General features: G+C 39.2%; 1 protein-coding gene and 1 long non-coding RNA gene across 2 annotated transcripts in view; both read right to left on the minus strand.

Annotated features, from left to right (window-relative positions):
• Positions 1–10,695, minus strand: part of LRMDA (leucine rich melanocyte differentiation associated) — a 715,410-nt gene extending 704,715 nt beyond the window's left edge. The window contains exons 1-2 of the mRNA XM_052798650.1: positions 10,563–10,695; positions 5,979–6,079 (exon numbers count right to left, since the gene is read on the minus strand). Coding sequence (XP_052654610.1) covers positions 5,979–6,079; positions 10,563–10,592 — 131 coding nt within the window. The 5' untranslated portion in view covers positions 10,593–10,695. The remainder of the gene's footprint in view (positions 1–5,978; positions 6,080–10,562) is intronic.
• Positions 10,696–17,110: 6,415 nt separating this feature from the next.
• Positions 17,111–18,966, minus strand: LOC128146822 (uncharacterized). The gene is made up of 3 exons (XR_008236853.1): positions 18,878–18,966; positions 18,421–18,503; positions 17,111–17,570 (listed from the first exon to the last, which is right to left on the minus strand). It is a non-coding gene; the product is annotated as an uncharacterized LOC128146822 (long non-coding RNA).
• Positions 18,967–20,018: the final 1,052 nt, after the last annotated feature.

Here is a 20,018-nt window from a genome sequence, read left to right on the forward strand (position 1 = left end):
AACCATCAAAAAGTTTTAACAATAGTGCATTTTCTTCAACATTTTAAAATGCTATAAAGATCAGTCTAAAGACTTCTAAAAAATATGTCATGCTTTGTTTTGAATTCTGGCTTTTATTTCCATTTCTCTTTTGTTGTTGATCTTCCTGTTCTGCATGTCTTATTGCTGCAGAGACTGGGAAGGTGGCAAGGAAAAAAAAAAAAAAAAAAAAAAGAAGCCTCTCTTTCACATACTCAACTCACAAAGAGGAACATGCCCTGTAAAACTGAAGCCTAGTTTCAAGCTGCCACTTGCATATTCCTCCAGGCAAGAAAACAGTAGGCAGAAGAGAGAAACAAACAATCTCTAGTCCACAGAGAGGATATTACAAAGCCTCAGCCTCACAAAAGTCATGGAGGAACATTCCAGACTAGGATTAAAGTTCAAGGGGATGTTTTAATACATACAACCTCTTAATCGGACAGTGGAAAATATGCACAAGCACACACTGTGCAAATTATTCATGCTTCTAGCAGAAATAATCTGCACCCTAGAGAGAGGGAAGAGATATCTGTATCTCCACAAGCACAATTATTGGATTAATCCTCCCTCATTGGCCAAGATTAAAGATTCACTCTCCCTTTCACCTCATAGTTTAGACCCAAAAGAAGTCTTTGTAATAAAAAGAAAAACAACTTGCATGTTTAAAACTACTGAGGACAAAATTAGAAGATGGACTTCTCTGTGAATTGAACTGTAGATGTTATTTATAAAAACATGGCACCTATCTGTACAAAAACACTGACATCTGTTATTCAAGCACTGGAGTGCACTTAGCCTTTAGTGTGAAAGCAGAAATTTGGCATAAAGAAAGTTATCGAAGACAAATAAAAGAACCTTTGAGTAGGTTTTTTTTTAACTCTCCACAAGACAGCAAGATGCATCTAAAAAAAAAAAACTTTGTATTTCATCCAAATCTCTTCTCCCTACCCGCATTACATCCTTCCTACTTATTTATTCCTTTCTTTCCTTCACCAGTGATTATTATTCACCTTTTTTTTTCCAATGAAATCTTCAACTTCCAATGATCAACAATAGTTTTTCTTTCCCCCTTGAAATCCTTTTCAGCAAAGCCTCCCAGTAACACTAACACGGACACATCAGTGACTTTCCTTCCCATGCTCTATGCTTTCATTAAATGGGAACCAGTGAACGCTTTCCACATATTATGAAAAAAAATAGTGGCCTTTACAGTACTCTGTTATGAGGGAAGGTTATCAAATACAGTTGCCATGACAGACTCAGGGGCAGATTTCCAAAGCAAAACATCTCTGCTCCTGAAACATGCCTTATTGAAAGCACACGGTGTAAATAGTTCATTTCTAAAGTAGCTGAAAATCACTACCAATATCAAATCAAAACAGCTGCTACAACTCGGGCCATTTTATGATGATCACACCAACAAAGCTGCTGAATCATAGTATAATTTAGGTCAGAAGGGGCACCTAGAGGTCATCTAGTCCAATCCCCTGCTCAAAGCAGGGCATCTTCAAAGTTAGATTAAGTTGCTCGGGGCTTTGTCCAGTTGCGCTTTGAATATCACCCAGGATGGAGATTCCACAGATTCTGGGCACCTCTTCCACTCAGCCTTTCACATCGTGAAGCCTTTCCTTACAAACAGTTGGAAATTCCCTTGCTGCAACCTGCGACGACTGCCCCTCATCCTTTTGCTGTACATCTGACAAGAGTTTGGCTCCAATCTTCTTCACAACCCCCCATTAGTCCCAAAAGGAAACAAAAAACATTAGAAACTATTTAAGCAAAACCTGTAAGGAAAACAGCATGAGAAGAAATAATTCATAAGTGGACTATAGTGGTCTAGGGTTGAAGGATTTCCGTCCCCCAGAGGTGTAAACAGGAAGCAATCCAGTGGCACCGTATCTTGCTGATTACAACTAGCATGCTTTTAAGTACACACCAATTTTTCCCTTTGCCTCACAAAAAACAAACTGCTCTTACTCCTTTTTTTTCCCCCAACATCCCCATAAAAAGTTCCCTTTTGCCATTCACTTCTATCTCTCTCTTGCCTCCCAGGAAAACGGGGAGATGCGTAACCATTGCAACTGGTAACAGTCACTTTGCTTTGGCTGCCAGAAGAAAGAGAACTGGATCCATGCATCATTCAGGGTAACCAAGGAGAGAGAGTAGGTCTTGGAAAAAGGCAAACAAGACAGACAATCCTTTTAAAGAACAACTTTTTGTGATTATTTAATCAAGTGTTGCTATTAAATTTACCACATCTGATGCAAAGACAATTAAGCATCTACACAGACCCTAATTTTTATTTAGTAAAGAGGAGGGGGCTCTAGCCTGGGAAGAACTCTGAAGTCAGAAAAAATTGGTGAAAAATATACATTTTCCTCTGTATTAAATTGCCAATACAAAAGAACTAATGACAACCTTCCCCTGCTCCAATTTAGTTCTCCTGTCCTGTGTACATTTAGGCATTTACATGACACCCAAAAAGAAAAAAAATCAGAGAAATCAGAGTAACAAAACCACCACACATAAGAACATTGAAGCCACATAACTACTCTTCTTTGCAGAAAAAAAAGACAGACAGAAGTGCCATAACAACCAATGATTAATTAGAAGATATCCCTAATTTTTTTTTAAATTATTATGCAAATCTGTATCAACTCAACAAGTTTAAAAAAAAGGGGGGGGGGCAGGAGAAGAGAAACTCCTTGGTTTGTACAAAACCAAAACAGCATCTCTTGAAATACTTTATTAAGGGACAAGCTTGGCAAAAGTTATTTGCGTGTAAGTCACAAAATATAGCATGTTTGACTAATTCTTTCCCACTTTACTAACAGCATCAGCCAGTCTTCCCACCGTTTTTCCAGTATACCTGGACAAGCCTCCAAAAAGACACATTTACAGTGGAAAGCCTTAAATGGCAAAATAACTTACCTGGCTCTATCCTGACTTTTGCAACAAAGTTATCCACATTCTAGCAGTATGAAAATCAGTACAATTCACTAAAGCACTTGTTCAATCAAGTATTACATTATATCAGTTGCATAAGAAAGTTTTGTGACATCTGTATCATGCAGTACAAATACACCTTTCTGATAAGACTCTCTAAAGTGGATAAGCGCGTGTGTGCGCGCACAGTAAAGACTGCAAGTCTACAACTGCACACAACTTCTGGTCCAGAAAGGACAGCACTAGCACTGTCTTGCAAGAAGAGTTTGCTGCCAACTGACCACAAAGCTGAACACGTTACTACAACAGAGATACCGCTCTTTCTCACCATGCAACTACGCCCATGGTAGCAATATCAAATAACATGACTGCAAATACTGCTGCCCACAAAATAAAAAAAAAAAAAATATCTTCCCTCTATGCTCAATTTCTTAAATTCTTAATGCAATTGTTATGTTGTCAGAAACTCTACTGACATTTTTATGTAACAGAATTTATTGCCTGCCACAGGAGGATGCTTGCTTCCCAAAATGCACTTGGCAGTAGCCATACTTACAGAGCATAGGACACAGAAACCCTATAAGCAAAAGGACATTAAAAAAGGTTGGTAAGTACTTATTTACTGCCTAACACTGAGAACAGGTAACTGTTGAAAATTTCAGCATTTCTCTGGCTTAAAATTCTCAGGCTAAAAAATTAGCGATCACTGAAATGTTTTTTTATTTCAAAGAACACACACACACTCTCATCTAATAATGAATCGTATTATAATGAAAACTCACATCTTTACTGCAAAATAACTATTGTGCCAGCAAAGCACAATATTCTCTTTATCTTTTTCTAGATTTTGATCACCCTTGGTCTTCTTCATGCAACTTACACCTTTACCAACAGATAGAAAGTTTTTCTAGAAAAATCAAACTCCTTTTTAAAGAGACATTAAGTTTAGAGTTTCTTCCCCACTGAACATACTAAAATATATTTTTCAAATTAAGCATTCACTGATAAAAATCATAAACGCATCACTATACTACAGCATTGTCAGATTTTTCAAGCAATAATACTTGTTTAAAGATGACAATGATCTTAGTGTTTACACTTGCTTCAACAGCTGCTCAAGACATCTCTTCTATATTCACATTCATTTAAGGCTATGACATTTATTCTACATCTTATCTGACTCTATCTATAATATGCAGGCACAATGTTCATATATGAGTGCAGACCAGTCTGAACAGCTACTGTATAATAAATACTTCATTCTTAGTTTTTGTATGCTTAGTATATCTATCACAGCTCAAATAAGAAAACATTACTGCTCTCATCACATTTAGTATTAGCTTCCCTAAGCTATAAAAGAAAAAAAAAAGGGGGGGCGGGGGGGGGACAACAAAAAAACAAACCGCACCAAAAAAAATCCCCACAAAACAAAAAAACACCACCTCTCCTCTTTCCACAGATCTGATTTCTGACCTTAGAATACTTTTACAGGTTTACAACAGCAAGCTATCATACATCAAAAGTTGATTGCAGCTACCCCAAAAACTAGCACTCACACGTTTCCCCACAAAAGATTTTAACACTTTTTTTTTCCCCCCAGCCCCCAATAAAGCCAAATTATATCCCTTCTGAAAAAACAGGCTAAGTGATAGTGTTTTGGGTAGTGCATGAAAGAAGGGATGAAAACACAGATTTGAGAAATACACCAATTAATTTTTCCGTGAAAACATGAAGTAATGACTTAAAGTTTTAAGTGGTATTTTACATCTAGATTTAATGTTAATATTTTACTTTATGAAATAAAATTAACTCAGAGGAACTGTTCCTCAAATCATGCGCTAAATCAAAGAAACAAACTTTTTTTTTCTAGATGTAGTACCTCCAGAGGTGTAAAGAAGGAGCAGTCTTGCTGATGACAGGTTAAATATGAATACACATGCAGAACTTGAATTATCTTCATGACAAAATGAAAAAATGCCCATTCAATTCCCTCCCCCAGGAAAATTCTTCTGCTTACAATTTCTACAGGTACAGAGTCATCAGCCAGAAGTACAAGACAATAACAATCTACAGATTGTTTAGTGCCTCCTTTGCTCTGCTACCTCTTGCATGTAGGAATCAGTCTTTCAGAGTTGACAGTGGCTCAAGATAACATTTATGAGTGTCAAGTAAGTTAAAACCAGTGGTTGTTCCCCCCAGAACAAGACACCAGCACACTACTTTTATGTGTCTTACTCCTCACAAGCAGACTCTAAGCTTACCCTCAATAACATAAAAGGAAAACTCAAGAGAGTCCAACCCTACCACTGAAAAATTATGCTTTTTCTTAAGCAGACAACTACACTCCATTCCTTTCTCCCTACTTCCCTACAGAGTTGCCAGCCTGAAAGATACACTGCTGAACCAGGCTCGCTCACAAGGATTCAATGAAAAACGATACTGTAATAATGAATGGGAATACTATAGAATTCTAAATCAATCCGTATATTAAAATAATTAGAATTTATGTATAAATTCTAACTGCACTTAGTTTTAGCACTTAACTACACAGCTGCCCAAAAATAAAATCCTACAACACAGACACATCATCTGGGAAAAGAGTATTACAAACCATTTATGGTAATAACCAGAGATCTACAAATAAAAAGAAGGGAGAGAAGCACGCACTTACTTGTATTCTGGTTAAGAACAATTCACTTTGGATCCCATTCTTCACTTCTTCAGGTAGTGATGCTAATTTTCCATTTTGAGCAGAGAACAAACTATAAGCTCCTCATTGGGCATCATTTATATTAACATGAGAAATTTCCAGACTCACCTGGTTATTTGTGTTTCAAGTATGCAAGAAAAGGAGACAAACATTGCCTATAAAACAGTGTCACCCTCTTGATAACAACTAAATGTACCTGACATACATGTTTGTTTCTACTTTGGAAAAAAAAAACAAACCACCACTATTTTTGGAGTTGGTGTCCCATATTGCACTTGAAAATCTATATAATGCCACATACCTTAACAAGTTGAAGCTAAGATCTAGCCTTTTTGCCATATGTCCATATTTTCTTCCTAGGAATTCTGGAATTTCTTCACAGTCTTGACTAATGTAGGACACCTGAAAATCGAAAGCAAAAAGGAAACATTCCATAAAGTGGATTATTATTATTATTATTCCTGTCCAGATTCTGTCTCATTGATCCAATGACAACACACAATATAGTAAATATTTGTTACAGCTTTAAGCTACATGAGTTTTACTGCTGTAGAATCTATCACAATCTCATTTTCCTATTGATACAATCAGCTTAATATTTATTACATCTATAGTCTTATGTACAACGTGTTGTCTCCTTTCAGGTAAAAATAATTTGATTAAATGCATCACATTTCTTCTATTCCACTGTTAATACTTTGATCGAACATTACTTTGTACTACCCTTCTGATACACTCCAGAAGAAATTTTTTTGAAAGATCAGAAGCCATTCAAAGGACTTTCTAGTTTGCCTCTCAGTACACAACACACTAAAAGATCACTTTCTAAAGTTTGGTCCAGAAGTACCTAAGCAGTGTACTGTCAATCCATTCTCATAATCATTCCTTGAGGAGATTATTATTCCCAGTGGTATGCTAGGGACAGAGCAAGAGGGCTGCCTGAGATCTGAAAAACCAAGCATGAACACCCATGTTCAGATCACACTGGTCCTTTTACCCAAAATACTTATGAATGTCTTTCCTCTTTTTCATACTAGTCCATCTAACCCACCTTTAACAATCACAGGAAGAATTAGTGGTAGCAAAAATACAGTCTATTCAGATTTTTTTTTTTTTTTAGCCAGGATTAAGTGAGTGATAATATTTCCAGAAAAACACAAACAATAAAACAGCTAAACTTTGTCTATTCTCTCTGCTGTATTAAGTCTTTGGTTCGATTTCTTCAAAGAATCCCCACCAAGCCTGCCAGACCTGTCGTCATGAATTCTATACATCTATATTGGCTCATCCTCCCAGTGTTCAAAATGTCAGTATAAACATTGACATTTCAGATTTTGTGCTAAAGAAATCTTAGTTGCGCTTAAATGGCAACTTGCTAGTTAAGTAGATTTCAACACTGTGTTAGACCACTATCAATAAGATATTGCTATTATCTAAATATTTAATATAAATTCAATTTCAAGACCATATCCCTTTGGTCTACAAGATGTTAGATGAAAAATATGTAAAAAAGTCAGTCAAACTTTGTTTTGATAGAATTTCACTTTCTGTTAAAATAGAGACTCCTCTGCAGAACAGAATGACGGTATGTACTTTTGCAAGTCATCCCAGTCTCTTACACTCTAAAAATGATTGCAATCTGATAATACTATATTGCATCCCATTTAATTCATTTTGTTCAATAACATCAACAGATAAAGCTGACAACAGTGAAATAATTTTTACGAGCAGAAAACAGTTAGCTTGAAGCTCAGTTTAACAACTTCTTCCCCTTGTTAAACCATACCTGCTCTTGCAATAAATTCTGCTACCAGACATACACATGACTTCAGCAAATACAAGGACAAAAGGGAAAGGAACTGTTTTGGGTAGTTGGCATCCTAATGGTTTGGACATAACAGAAACCATTTTGCAGAATTTATTGAATTAAATATGTTTTATTTTTCCTCCAGGTTTCACCCAAGACAACTACAATGCACTTTACAACATACATGCAGGTATGCATACAAGAATTGCTTCATTCTTCACTGAATGGTAGATTTCTTTAAACTAATGCTTGCAAACCTTTGGGAAGACACCACGTTAACAGCAGGATAATACTTTGGATTAAGCATTTAGTTCAATGTAACACATTGAAATAAAAATGACTAAAATATGATGCCTATTAACACTAGGAGTGCAAGACTATCTTGAGCAACTACAAACATAGCAAGAGCACAGACCACCACTTTCCTTTTCACCCAGGGAGGAGTGGTGGAGGAGGAGCAAGAGACTCTTGACATGCATTCCCACTGCTTCAGAAACTTACCTGGCTATAAATGTTCTAGCTGCACAAGAAATGAAGTTGAAGAAAAAAGGTCATACAAATGTGTTTTTGAGCACACAGGAGGCAAAATACATAAAATGTTGCAAACTTCAGCCTTTGCACTGTTATAATATACAAATATATTTGCATAACTGGTACAAACAGATTATTCACAGGCATATTTGCAGATGAAATATAGTTGTCATGACTATTTAATGCTGAGGCCTTGTAAAAGGAATTTTACTTCCACAAAGTCCACTTCAGCACACTCACAGTACGAGCACCTTTTTCAGTTTAAAACAAATAGATTTACTTTTCCACAAAATACACAAAGTACATTCAACTTCAGATTTCTATACCTTACATACATAAACTTGCTTCAGATACCCAAGAACTCTCTTTACTGTAAGAACAGCAGCGACTGCCAGCGATGCAATAGATGATAAGCCTTTCTGAACAAGTTTTCAAGAGTTATTTCCCCACTCTTCTGCTCTTTAATCCTTGAACAATGCTGATCTAAAACAAGACTTCAGTAGTCCGAACAACAGAAGAATAACATTTCTTAATTTTCATTCTTTCAGTTCAAAGGCATTTACCCAGAAAACAATAAATGTACATAATTCTGTATTCTTCCTCTTGCATCCATCTCAAATACCCTCAAAATGAGTATAAGCTTTCAAGTACATACCCAGAGATGTCATCACTGAGAAATGAGAGCAAGCATACTTTTCCCAAGACTCCTCAGCTCTTTGGGTGCAAGGCGCATCAGTAACAGCAGATTTCTTAGATTTTTCTATACCATCACAGAACATCACGTGGGATTAAAAACTGGATGTAGATGTTTCCATTGCCTAATTCTCCAACTCAAATCTAATACAGGTTGGTCACACTCAATCGTTCTTATTACTGGTGCCCTGCTCAATATCCCACTGAAACGTTCAGAAAGTTTCCTGCAAATCCCAGCACCAGATAGCCTATGGACATCTCAGACATTCTTGCAGACTCTTCAACACACTTCATGTAATTCAGGAAAAAAAATGTTTTTACAAAGTATGTGAAACATAAGTTAACCAGTCAACAGCAGTTGCACCTCTCTTCTTCTTTAGTTTCAGAGGATATTACCATTTAATCTCTGCAATCATTTTACAATGATATTGTAATCTTAGTAACTCATAAAGTAACATCTTTATTAAAGAAAGTCACCAAATAGGTCATGTATGAACTCTAGATATTGCATATTCCCTTCCATTGAAAGGAATTACATCTGGAGAATATTTCCAGTCAGTTGAGCATTATATTTTACTCTATGCTCTTAGAAGATTGTACGTTAGGCACATAGCCAAATTAAGAATATGCTTTACTCAAAGGGGCTCAAGGCATACTCAAGGGAAGAAGGCAGCTTGTTACTCAGGGCCATAGTGCACCACAGAGACCACAGGAACCGTTTCCTGCAGCAGCTGCAAAATTAGCCAATTGCCTCCATATCACACACACATTTACATAAATTCCACACAGAAATAGTGACCAGATTAAAGAAGCGACTAGATGGGCAGCACCCTGGTTTAATGGCAAACCATTTTCAAAAAGAAGACAAGCTTCTTTATTCTTTTTTTTTTTTCGGGGGGGGGAGGGGGCCGAATTTGTTAGTTTTAGTCACAGGTTCAGCAGTAAATGACATCAATTTTTAACCAGAAAAAAATTCAGTAGCCAAATAAGGCACTGGGTAAAGGCCAGTAGGATTTGTTTTAGTTCCCAACTTCTCTCTTTAACCAAAACGAAACAGACATAGTGTTTACTTTCAGCGGGAACAACACTTAGCATATTTCAGTCCTTCTCTTTCGGCTTATTCCCGCAGCCTACTCAAACCTGAGAGCGGCAGGGTCCAGGAGCAACCGGAGGTCGCTCTGGAGCACGACACGCTCCTCGGCCCACGGGACCCCGCATCGGGCTCTAACGCCGGCTGCAGATCTTGCACGGGAGCGAACTGTTACAGCCGCACTGCTCGCACAGCAAAGCCTCAGAACACGCCTGTTGCATTTGAGCAGGCTACAGCAGCAGCAAAAGTGGCAAAGTAAGAACCCCCTGCCACCAATGACCCCGATGCTCCGCTACCTGGCCCTTAAGAAAGAGCACTGCCAGGACACGCGCACACCCCCACGCCGTGCCACTCTGAGCACACCCCCGGGGGCCGCCCCGCCTTCTCGCCCCCGCCGCGCCGCCTCGCCCCGGCCGCCCAGCGCTTTCGGGAGCAGGGACGGCTCCTCGGCTCTTTCCCTGCGGCGGCCTCGGGGCAGCGTGTTTGCGAGAGAGGCGATACCTGAGCAGCGTCCCGTGGCGCGGTACCTACGTGCGGCTGGCAACTAAAACGCCCCGGCCCCGTGCGAGCCCACCGCCCCCCCAACCCAGGGGGCGCCTCCCCCAGCCCCGGCCCCGGCGGAGCCGCGGCGAGCCGCTGCGTGGAGCTCGGGCGGCCGCTCCCAGTGTCGGGGGCGGGGACGCGCCGGCCGGGGCGGGCTAGCCCCCCGGCAGGTGGGGCCGCCGTCGCCCGGGCCCTGCGAGCCGCGGGGCGCGGACACTTACTTGCGCTCCGCTCACCACGACTCCTGCCATAGCTGCGGGGGCGGCCACGCCGGGGCTTCCGCGGGCTCGGGGCTCCGGCGGGCTCGGGGCTCCGGCGGGCTCGGGGCTCGGGCCGCCGCCGCTTCCTCGCGGCAGTCAGCTGACGCGGGCGGAAGCGCGGCCGGGCCGCGGGCGGGGGCGGCGGCGGCGCGGGGCTCCCGCCGCCACCTGCGGCCCGGCTGAGCGCGCCCGCAGCGGCCCCGGGGAGGCCCTCGCGTCCGGCTGGCGCTTCGGCCCCCCGGGTCGCCCCGAGGCCCTGCCGCGGGCTTGCCGGCACGACCGTCCCGCTGAGGCGGGACGGGTGCGCTCCAACGCGGCACGTTGACGGAGGCGACAGGCGAGAGCCTGGGGCGGGCGTGGGGCGAGGGTCTGCGGCTCCAGGCGTCCCTGTCCGGCGGCTGCTGCAGGCCCCGCGGCGGTGCCTTGCCCGCGGCGAGGGTCCGACTGCCGCGTCTCAACACTCGGCTGGGATGGCGTGTTGGGTTGTAACGGTGGTGGGGTAGGCCCTGGGAAGAAGCGACGGAACTAGCTGATAGGAGTGGCAGCGACGGAGCAGTTGGGGCTTGGATTTCATTCCCCATAAGGAGCTAGGTGACTTGGAGAGTCGTCTGGACCGGCCTTCCACCTACTGAGCAGCCCGTTAACATGCGGCAGAAAGCGTACCTTGCCTTTGAAGAGATGTATGCCACTGGTAAAGCAACGCTTGCGGAAATAATCGCATGCGATCTACAGGAGATGTCCACATCCCCACAGTGATATTTTTTTGTCTGTAGAATATTGGGCAATTTGTGTCGAAAACAGAAACACCTTTGGAATTATAAGAAATATATCAGAAATACCTGTCAAACCAGTCCTTCCAGGGCATGAGAATTTGCTAATTAAAATAATGGCACGATGGTAGGTTATCACTGATTAGGCAGAGTAGGGAAATTGAAGGTTTTCTGTAAGAATTTTATGTGAGGCTTTTAAAGGTACTTAGGTTTCCCTGGCTTGGATCCTAAATCCTATTAGTCATCTACCTACCTCTTCAGCTGCCTAAGCACCCTTAAAAGTCTGGCTCTTCTTTCCTCTTTATTGCTAATATAGCATAACTCACTCTTGCTGAAAGCAGACGCACATGCTGTGAGGGGAAATAAGTTTCAGGAGGATATGTATGCTATACTGCAAACCACTTTCTACAGTTTATTCAGCAACACAGCAGAAACTAATACTATACTTGCTGCTCTGCCTCAATATCAACAGAACAAATTCTTGGTACAGCTGTGGCACTACACCTTCTCTAGAGCCATTCCTCCTTTTACGCTGACTGCTGGACAAGAAACACAGAGCAAATAGCTGAGGAAGAAAAACATTTTGTACTCCTTTTTCCTCCCTGTTATTTTAATGTCTTGTGCTAAAATTAGAAATGTGCCAACGTGTAGAAAAATCAAAACATAGTCAATGAAAAAATCACTCCATTGCATGGATCTGTTCTTCCGTGTATCATGTAAGACAGAGAAGAATCAAACCCTTCATCCACAGCAAATAAGCTGATCCTATACTGATGAATAAAAGTTCTGTTTCTCAAAGTAAGAGTTTTCCATCAAGACATACTTGCTAGTTCAGGTCATCGTTCAGCGTGCTTCAAACAATCAGTGCCTTTATTTATTTATTAGATTATATAGCAAATAACATACGCCAAGGAAAACAAGTACTATGTGAACTGTAAATTTAAACAAAGCAATACATTCTCCTCTTTCTGTATCTACCTCTTTTTATCTCTCCTTCAGTTACAAGCATGTGGTTCCTGTCAGAATGAACACATACAGCTCAATGCACAAAGTGGCCCACTGCTGTAGTTAGCTGTATTTGTCTTAATGGAGTAAATTCAGCTCAATACTACACTCCTGTAAAATTGGAATAACTATATTGAAAACAATTTAGCACATCATTTCTATATTATTAGTATTTAGTAGAGCGTTAGCTGTCGCTTTAGAGATAGCTACAAAGAAAAAATTCTTGCCTGAATAGTTTACAAAATAGCACATGCAAATAATAAGTCTGTTTTTTCCAGCTTCTTACATTGCCAATTGCATTAACCTGCCATTGATCCTCCTACTTACTAGGCAAGACCTTGTCTAGAGGGAAAAGTTTCAGGTGCAGCTCCCTAAACTGGGTGACTTAAATTGACTTTATCATCTCTTCAATCAGTTGAGCTGAATTTTGTAAATTACAAAAACAACTTAAGGAGGTGGCAAACTGTTTTAAGTGCATCTGGCTTATAATAATACTTTTGAAACCAGTTCAACGTTTTCTTGTACAGACATGGCCTAGATTATTATCTGCCATGGATAAAACAATAGATCCAAATCCTGAGGTGTGTAGCAAACAGGGAGTGCTACCGACCGCAGTGACAAAATGGGCCTATTATACTGTACAGGAAGTGAAAAACAAAACTCACTAGAACAGAGGAATGGAGAAGAGAGATGACTGTCTTGTTATGATGCTTCCCTAGACTTTGAAAACTTACATCTTGAAAGTCCTAATTCTGCTGCCAGTTTCCTACAGGATGATTGGCAAATTTCTCAAACTTTGTTTTTTCAGAGTCTCTGTTTTATTCCTTAATTTCTAAGCACCCATTACCTGCACATAATTTTCAAAGGGAATGAAAACTCACAGCTGCAACTGTCTACCACCGAAGGAGTATTTTGTAACATCTAATCTGAAATTGTAACGAAGTTATAACATTGTCTTGGATTTCAAACATATGAGTCAATGTGCTCATTAGTTTGTGCCTCATGTTATTATGAAGCTAAAATACATTACAGTGCTATATAAATACAGGAGGCCTTTTTTAGCTTTTGAGCCTGCTGATCATCAGTGTCACTTTACAGCACAGATCCTAGATGACTATGGGGCTGCCTCTGGTTTTACGTTTTTCACCTTACCATATATATTTGTTCTTCTGAGCATCCCAAAACACTACCTTCTTGAGCCCTGGCCCCACACAACCTGAATCATCTGAATGTTTTCTTCAGCTTTGATAGAGCTGCCTATACCAGTAAAGCTTCAAAGGACTAAGTTTGTACTTATAGAATATATTTTTGTTGGTGGTTCCTTAGAAGCTGAAGTTTTGCAAGGATTCTTTGTAGAGGTCGAAATAATTTATATGACAGTAGGACTTAGCTGACCTTTGAAACGTCTCTTTTACAGTGTAAGTATACAGAAAATATAAAAATCACTTGTTTATTTAAATTATCAGTTTCACAGTTAGGAGCAGAAAGTGGCACTTCTGTATGGGCCATTCAAATATGATTTCCTAAGATTTTTAACAAAGTATTACCAAAACTGCTTGATATATGCATTACATACAGACAAAACCAACGTGGACTTTAAAAAAAATCAATAAATTTTCTTGTGTATAGCTACAATAAATGGGTTACACTAATATGCTCAGTAGATTTTTTTTATATATAAACATATATATACACATTACAAATTGAGCAGACCCATTCCTTAAATAAAGAGCACTATATGTTCAAAATAAGATAATACCTGTAAACCAACCTCCAAACAACTGGGAAGCCATGTACTGGAACCACGGTAGATACCCATCATATCTGTCATTTATCGCTAAGTTCTTCACATAACAACAGAGCTTTAAGTCATTTTAGCACTCACTAGCCTAAAATGTATACACAGCTACAATTATGAAATCTCATCGACCAACTGATTAAAATAATTAGCTAATACATACCAGTAAATTTGGCATAGCACCAGGCACCAAATGAATTATATAATTTTATATAAAACCTATGTATACAAGTCTTTTCCTATCTTAAAAGAACATTGAAGGTTTATAAGAGGAAAAAGTAGCAATCCTGAACATTTTATTAACTGAAAGTAATAAAAATATTTCAGACTGAGTTAATCAAAATGGTCTGCTTTCCAGCTTACAGCACACTATGCATGTATGTCTGCACATGCATGAATACAATGATCTTACATTTCAGCGTGAGTCAAACAACAAACTCTTGTCTTCCCCCTCCAAAAAAAATATCCTGACAAAATAGTGTGCTTGAACAAACTGAGTTTCTGAAGCAAAACGTTTCAGAAAAAAAAAAAAAAATTCCAGCCAAGTCACAGAATTCTTCCAACCTGACCATCAGAAAATTTGGCTCAGAGATTACCCATATAACTCATTTTGTTGATGCTCACAATGAAAACATTGTCTCAAAATATCTGTTGATAAGTATCCACAGCAATACAATGTTTAATACAAATTGAATCAATTTAGCTGAAAGAGATTGACTGTAGTACAGACATTTTTGTCCATATTACCAGAGGAACATTTTAGTCATACATAGCTTCACTTAGACCTGTTTTTAATTGTAAACAGTTAAAGATGGTGTTTAATGTCCAAACTAATAACTTCAGATGTCTCCCAGGAAATAGCATCACTAGCACTCTCTGCTGTGAAACACACAGGAAAAGAATAAACATGACGGAAAGAAGACAAAATACAATGTAAAGTATGTAGTTTAATCTTATTGACAAAGACAGAAAGAAATATAGTAATGATGATGTCATTTGCCGTTCCTAAGCTGAACTGCTGGAAAGTAGGTTTGTCTTTTCCTATCTCCAACCTATTTCTTATATTCCTACTTACAAAGGCATTTAACAGTCAATGATAAACAAGTTAAAGGGATCTGAAAAGCAAGTTATGCATGTACACTCAGTAGACTAGTACACCTTTTCTTGAGCTATATTAATATGACAGTGTGACATAGTGCTATAAAATTTGAAGACAAGAACAGCTGAATGATAGTAAAGTGGGTTTTTTTTTTTTCAGAAGTGTATGCCCACACTTGGGTGTTTGAAACTCTACAGGATACATTTGTCCAGAAAAGCAGCTGATGAAAATTGGTTATCCCATACTACCATGGCCCCATATAATACCTCTGAGTTTGCTTTGAGTTTCCTACTGTTAACTAATGGCCTTGATTTACATTTTTCCATTCTTGTGGAGACTCCTATAAGAAAAAAAGAGGGTTAATATTTTTACTTTCATCTAGAGTTTTTTCTTTCTTATCCTTTCCTGCAACACAGAAGCAGAGTGTCCAATCTGATATATTTCCTAAGAAAACCTCTTGCATTTTGGCTCTTTGATTCCTCCCGTCCCCGAGCAAAGAAGAATTTTGTCTAAAACCACCTCTGAGATACATTTAATTATTATTTTCCTATTATATGGCAGCAGTGTGGTACGAGCACAGTGAGGCTACATGGTGATTGTGAATGAATGCAGCTCTGACATAAGCTCACTCACTTTTATTGCAAAGGCACCTCGAAGTTCAGCATTTTCTGATGTCTTTGGAAAGCTTCACTTTGTAACCTTGTTAGCATTCTTTTAAGGTAAGTTTTTGTACAGGCTTTATAATGTGATATACTACAAGCCAAGACTTTTCAAAAAACAGAACAACCTAAAAGCTTTGATGACAGAAGGGAAAAAACCAAACCAAACCAAACCAAACCAACTTACCTGAAATTTTTATCCAGTAGTCTCATCTGGCTTCCACTGAGGTTAATTACAGTTTTGTCAACCATGGTATGGCTCAAATACAATTAAAAATCCCTTATGTTACATTATATAGCACACTATTACTATTAGGCTAGAATTACATTTAATAAGTGACGCGCTCAACAACTAAGACATAGCAACAATGAGTTGTGCAATTTAATTCTGCCTTCTTGTAGTACATGTTATGGTACAAGGTTGGTTTTGTTGTTGTTTTTTTTAATATACAGGAGTCTGTTTCCTTTAGACTATAGAATGAACAGAGGTAAGTAAATTTAACTCAACCAGGTAAAATACCACTAAGTTCTTCAATGCACTGTATTACCAGAGCACCTAGCATTTTTTAAAACATATATTCTCAGCTTATGCCAGGAAAACAGAAAAATTCTCATCTTCCTACCCTACAGAAAAGGAACTGAGGCACAGAAAGGCTAATTGATATGTTCGTTATCTGTAGTCAGCTAGGGAACAGAACCTACACTTCCCAAGACCCAGGCTAATACCCTAACTATAGACAATACACTGTCTTGGTTTGTCCTATTTGGTGTAAATGCACAGTAGGTATTATATAATAAAAATTATTATTTCTAGTCAGGAAAAGAAGCGAGTGTAGAACCACCACTTCTTTGCTCCCAGTGGACAATACTTGCAGGCAAAAGGATATTCCAAGCTGAAGGGTGATTACGACTCTCTGTGTGTCCCACCTAGACTATACAGCACGCAGAAGAAAGATGCTGACATGGGACATTCACAAGCTCTGTAGATTATTGCAGGATTTTGACATGTTGCCAAAACTATATGTATAGCACAAATCGACGACAAGAAGTGGTATTTTTCATTAGCTTATAATTCATGCGATCTACATGTTTTTTTCATAAAGCCAACAAAAAGTATGCCAGGATTATCCTCCTGCCAAATATCAAAGGCCTGTTGCTAACCATAGAGGCACAGAACACTTAATAAAAGATCATAAGAATTTTTTAATTTGAAAGAATTCAGTAATCTTTGTATGGAAGCTGTTGCTACTGCTTCTTCTATAATTATATGTTGCACACATATACAGAGATTATTTTTTTCAAAGCCTAAGAAGACTGACTCACAACAAACCTGCAGTGCTATACTTCCCTACAATCCATTATGTATAGGTGAATTTCAGGTTGGCTGGCTGCATTATCGTGGAAAGTAAATTGCAATACTGAAGCAACTGTACATCTTTGTGCATCAATGCCTTCTTGTTCATAAGAATGCAACAATCGGATCTGGGGGAAAAAAAAGGATTAAAGCTAGGATAAAGTCTAATTTGAGGCCATCCAACACTGAAGTTCTATTCTAAATAACAGATTCGAGGTTTTAGAAGTTCAGTGAGGTATTTTCTTGTTCCACGTCTCCATCACAATGTCTGGGGCACCAACTGTCTGTCACACAAAGACAAAACAAAATTATTGCAGGAAGTGCTTGAATACAAAAATCAATCAACAAAGGAAGTAGCTGCAGAGGCCAGAGGAACTTGTAGCTGAGCTGATCTCTCTTGTTCTAGCTGTCTTGGCAGTTAACTGTAGAACTGAAACACCAGACCATCCAGAGGTGGTTTTGGTGTTGGGTTTTGGTTTTTTTTTTTTTCAGAAGGAACTATATTCACATGATTAACCCAAGGAGGCACAATCTGCATCTCATTTTGCCAACAACACTATATAATAAGAGAGACCTATCTATAAATAGGCATATACCATTGAAAATACATGTTGGAAGGGGTCCTATGCCCCTAAGACTCTATGTCCCTAAAAACAGGTGTCTTTACCCCAACAGAAGATTGTATGATCAAGAAGGAGTTCAAGCCAAGGTGTGGGAATACCTGACATTAGCAAACAGGTTCCTTCCCTGCTTCTCATGGCCCCATTTTTTAATCTTACATCTTTGAGCTGGTTATACCAGCAAAGGGCAAAACCACAGCCTTCCACACAGGTAATAGATATATCATACTGCTGCTGACAAGGGAGAGTAAGCAGGTATACAGTCCAATCAGAAGTCAACATAGTACAGTTCAATATGGAAGAACTTCTGTATTTTAAGGAGCAGAAGTTTTAGTTTCCTATTGCTCAGTTCTAAAGCCAGTTGCTATTTTTTGTTATACCTTTTAAGTACCAAAGATTCCCACAAAAATGGATGGAAGTTGCTAACAATTTGGATGGCTATGAAAGAACAGAGCTCAAACAAAAGCCACCATCCTCTGCAGTTTGTTGAATAGCAACTTTTCCCATTACTCACCACTTTCATCCACCCATCCTTCTGGGTGAGCAGGGATATATATAGCTCAGCTAGCATTAATTCTGCATCATCTGGAAACATCACTAGGAAAAGAACACGCACACACATGATGCAAGAGGGAACAGCTGAAAGCTGAAAGTTACAGAAGTCTCCACAAGCAATATACTGTCCGTTAATATAGAGATATACATGTAAACCTGACAACTACAAGAAATAGGTATTACACTTTTTGAAAATGAGAGAAAATGCATGGGAAATCAACGTGGTTTAGTTAAATTTGACTCTTCTTGAATCTTGCAGCTGGTGACTTTAGTGTTTTACTCCTTTCTTCCACTCTCCTTGTATGCAAATATACTAACTTAGAAATCCTTCAAATCCAATAACATGTATAATCCCCTTTCCTAGGAAGGATGAAGCAGAAAGAGTGCCTAATTGTAGACTGTAGATTCTATAGTACCTGCTGGTTCTCCAAGACATTTTTGTCCTAAGTTCTCCAGTCCTGCATCTGGCACAGTTCAGTCACACAATGTTCAGTTCTTCAAGAGCTAGAAAATCATGTGTAAGCTAGTAGATGAACGAAGGAGCCCAGGTATTTTCTGCAGGAACTACTCTTTAACATGAAAATGGCATTACTGTGAACAGGAAATACAGAGAAAAAATTCCAACTTGTGGATCAAGTGGGCCTGTGATATTAGTATTAGATTCATTACAACTTTCCAAATACTATCCCACTCCTTCTTTCCAAAAACCTGTTCTTCTAGACCCTTCTCACTATCCAGGTGGGAAAGTGAAAAGAAGGAAAGAAGCTGAGCCAATGTAATGCTTCATTCATTGAGAACAGAGTGGCACTGCATAAACTGTATGCTATGTTTTAGTCCCCAAGCCATCTGTCCAAATAACAACAAAAAAAATATTTTGAAAAACCTTCTTTTGTTGAGAAGAACAAAAGAAATAGCAGACTAAAACCAAAGAGACTTCCTGTTTATACTGCAGAGGTTATTAGAGACAGACCAATGCTAAACTTAAGGAAATACTTGTCTTAATTTTGGAATCCAACTTTGTCTCCATATACATAAAAGTATCCAAAAATGTGCTGATATTTGGCCATCATACTGGGGACCTTTTCCACAATCACAAGAAAACAGTTCAGAGCTTCAGATTAATAATTGTTGCTCTCAAGTAAAGATGAAGATGGACTGTTAACAATATAATATAAAGCTCTCCATGCTTAGGTTTCTTGCTGGAATCCCAGTCAGATGAGTAAAGCTACTATCAGCTGATGGTGTTGGATAGCATATATGACTAATTAGAAACAAACTATTTCAGGACTAATTAGGAACAAACTATTCAGCAGAGAGATGTCCACATTGACAAAATCAGCAAGATACCAGAGTTGGCATATTTGCAAAAAAAGGCAATGATTGAATGGACATAGAGAATAAAACCACTTCAAATTCTCCCAGGCTTTGTCTCCAGATCAGAACTGAGATAGCATGAGTCACGCTGCGATGGTGTAAGGTCTTCAATTTCAAAGGTGACAGTGCAGCATATTTCAATATCATTAACTTGCCAAACCCAAAAACCACCACACAGTTCTG

This window comes from Harpia harpyja, chromosome 10 (assembly GCF_026419915.1).
Source record: "Harpia harpyja isolate bHarHar1 chromosome 10, bHarHar1 primary haplotype, whole genome shotgun sequence".
NCBI lineage: Eukaryota > Metazoa > Chordata > Aves > Accipitriformes > Accipitridae > Harpia > Harpia harpyja.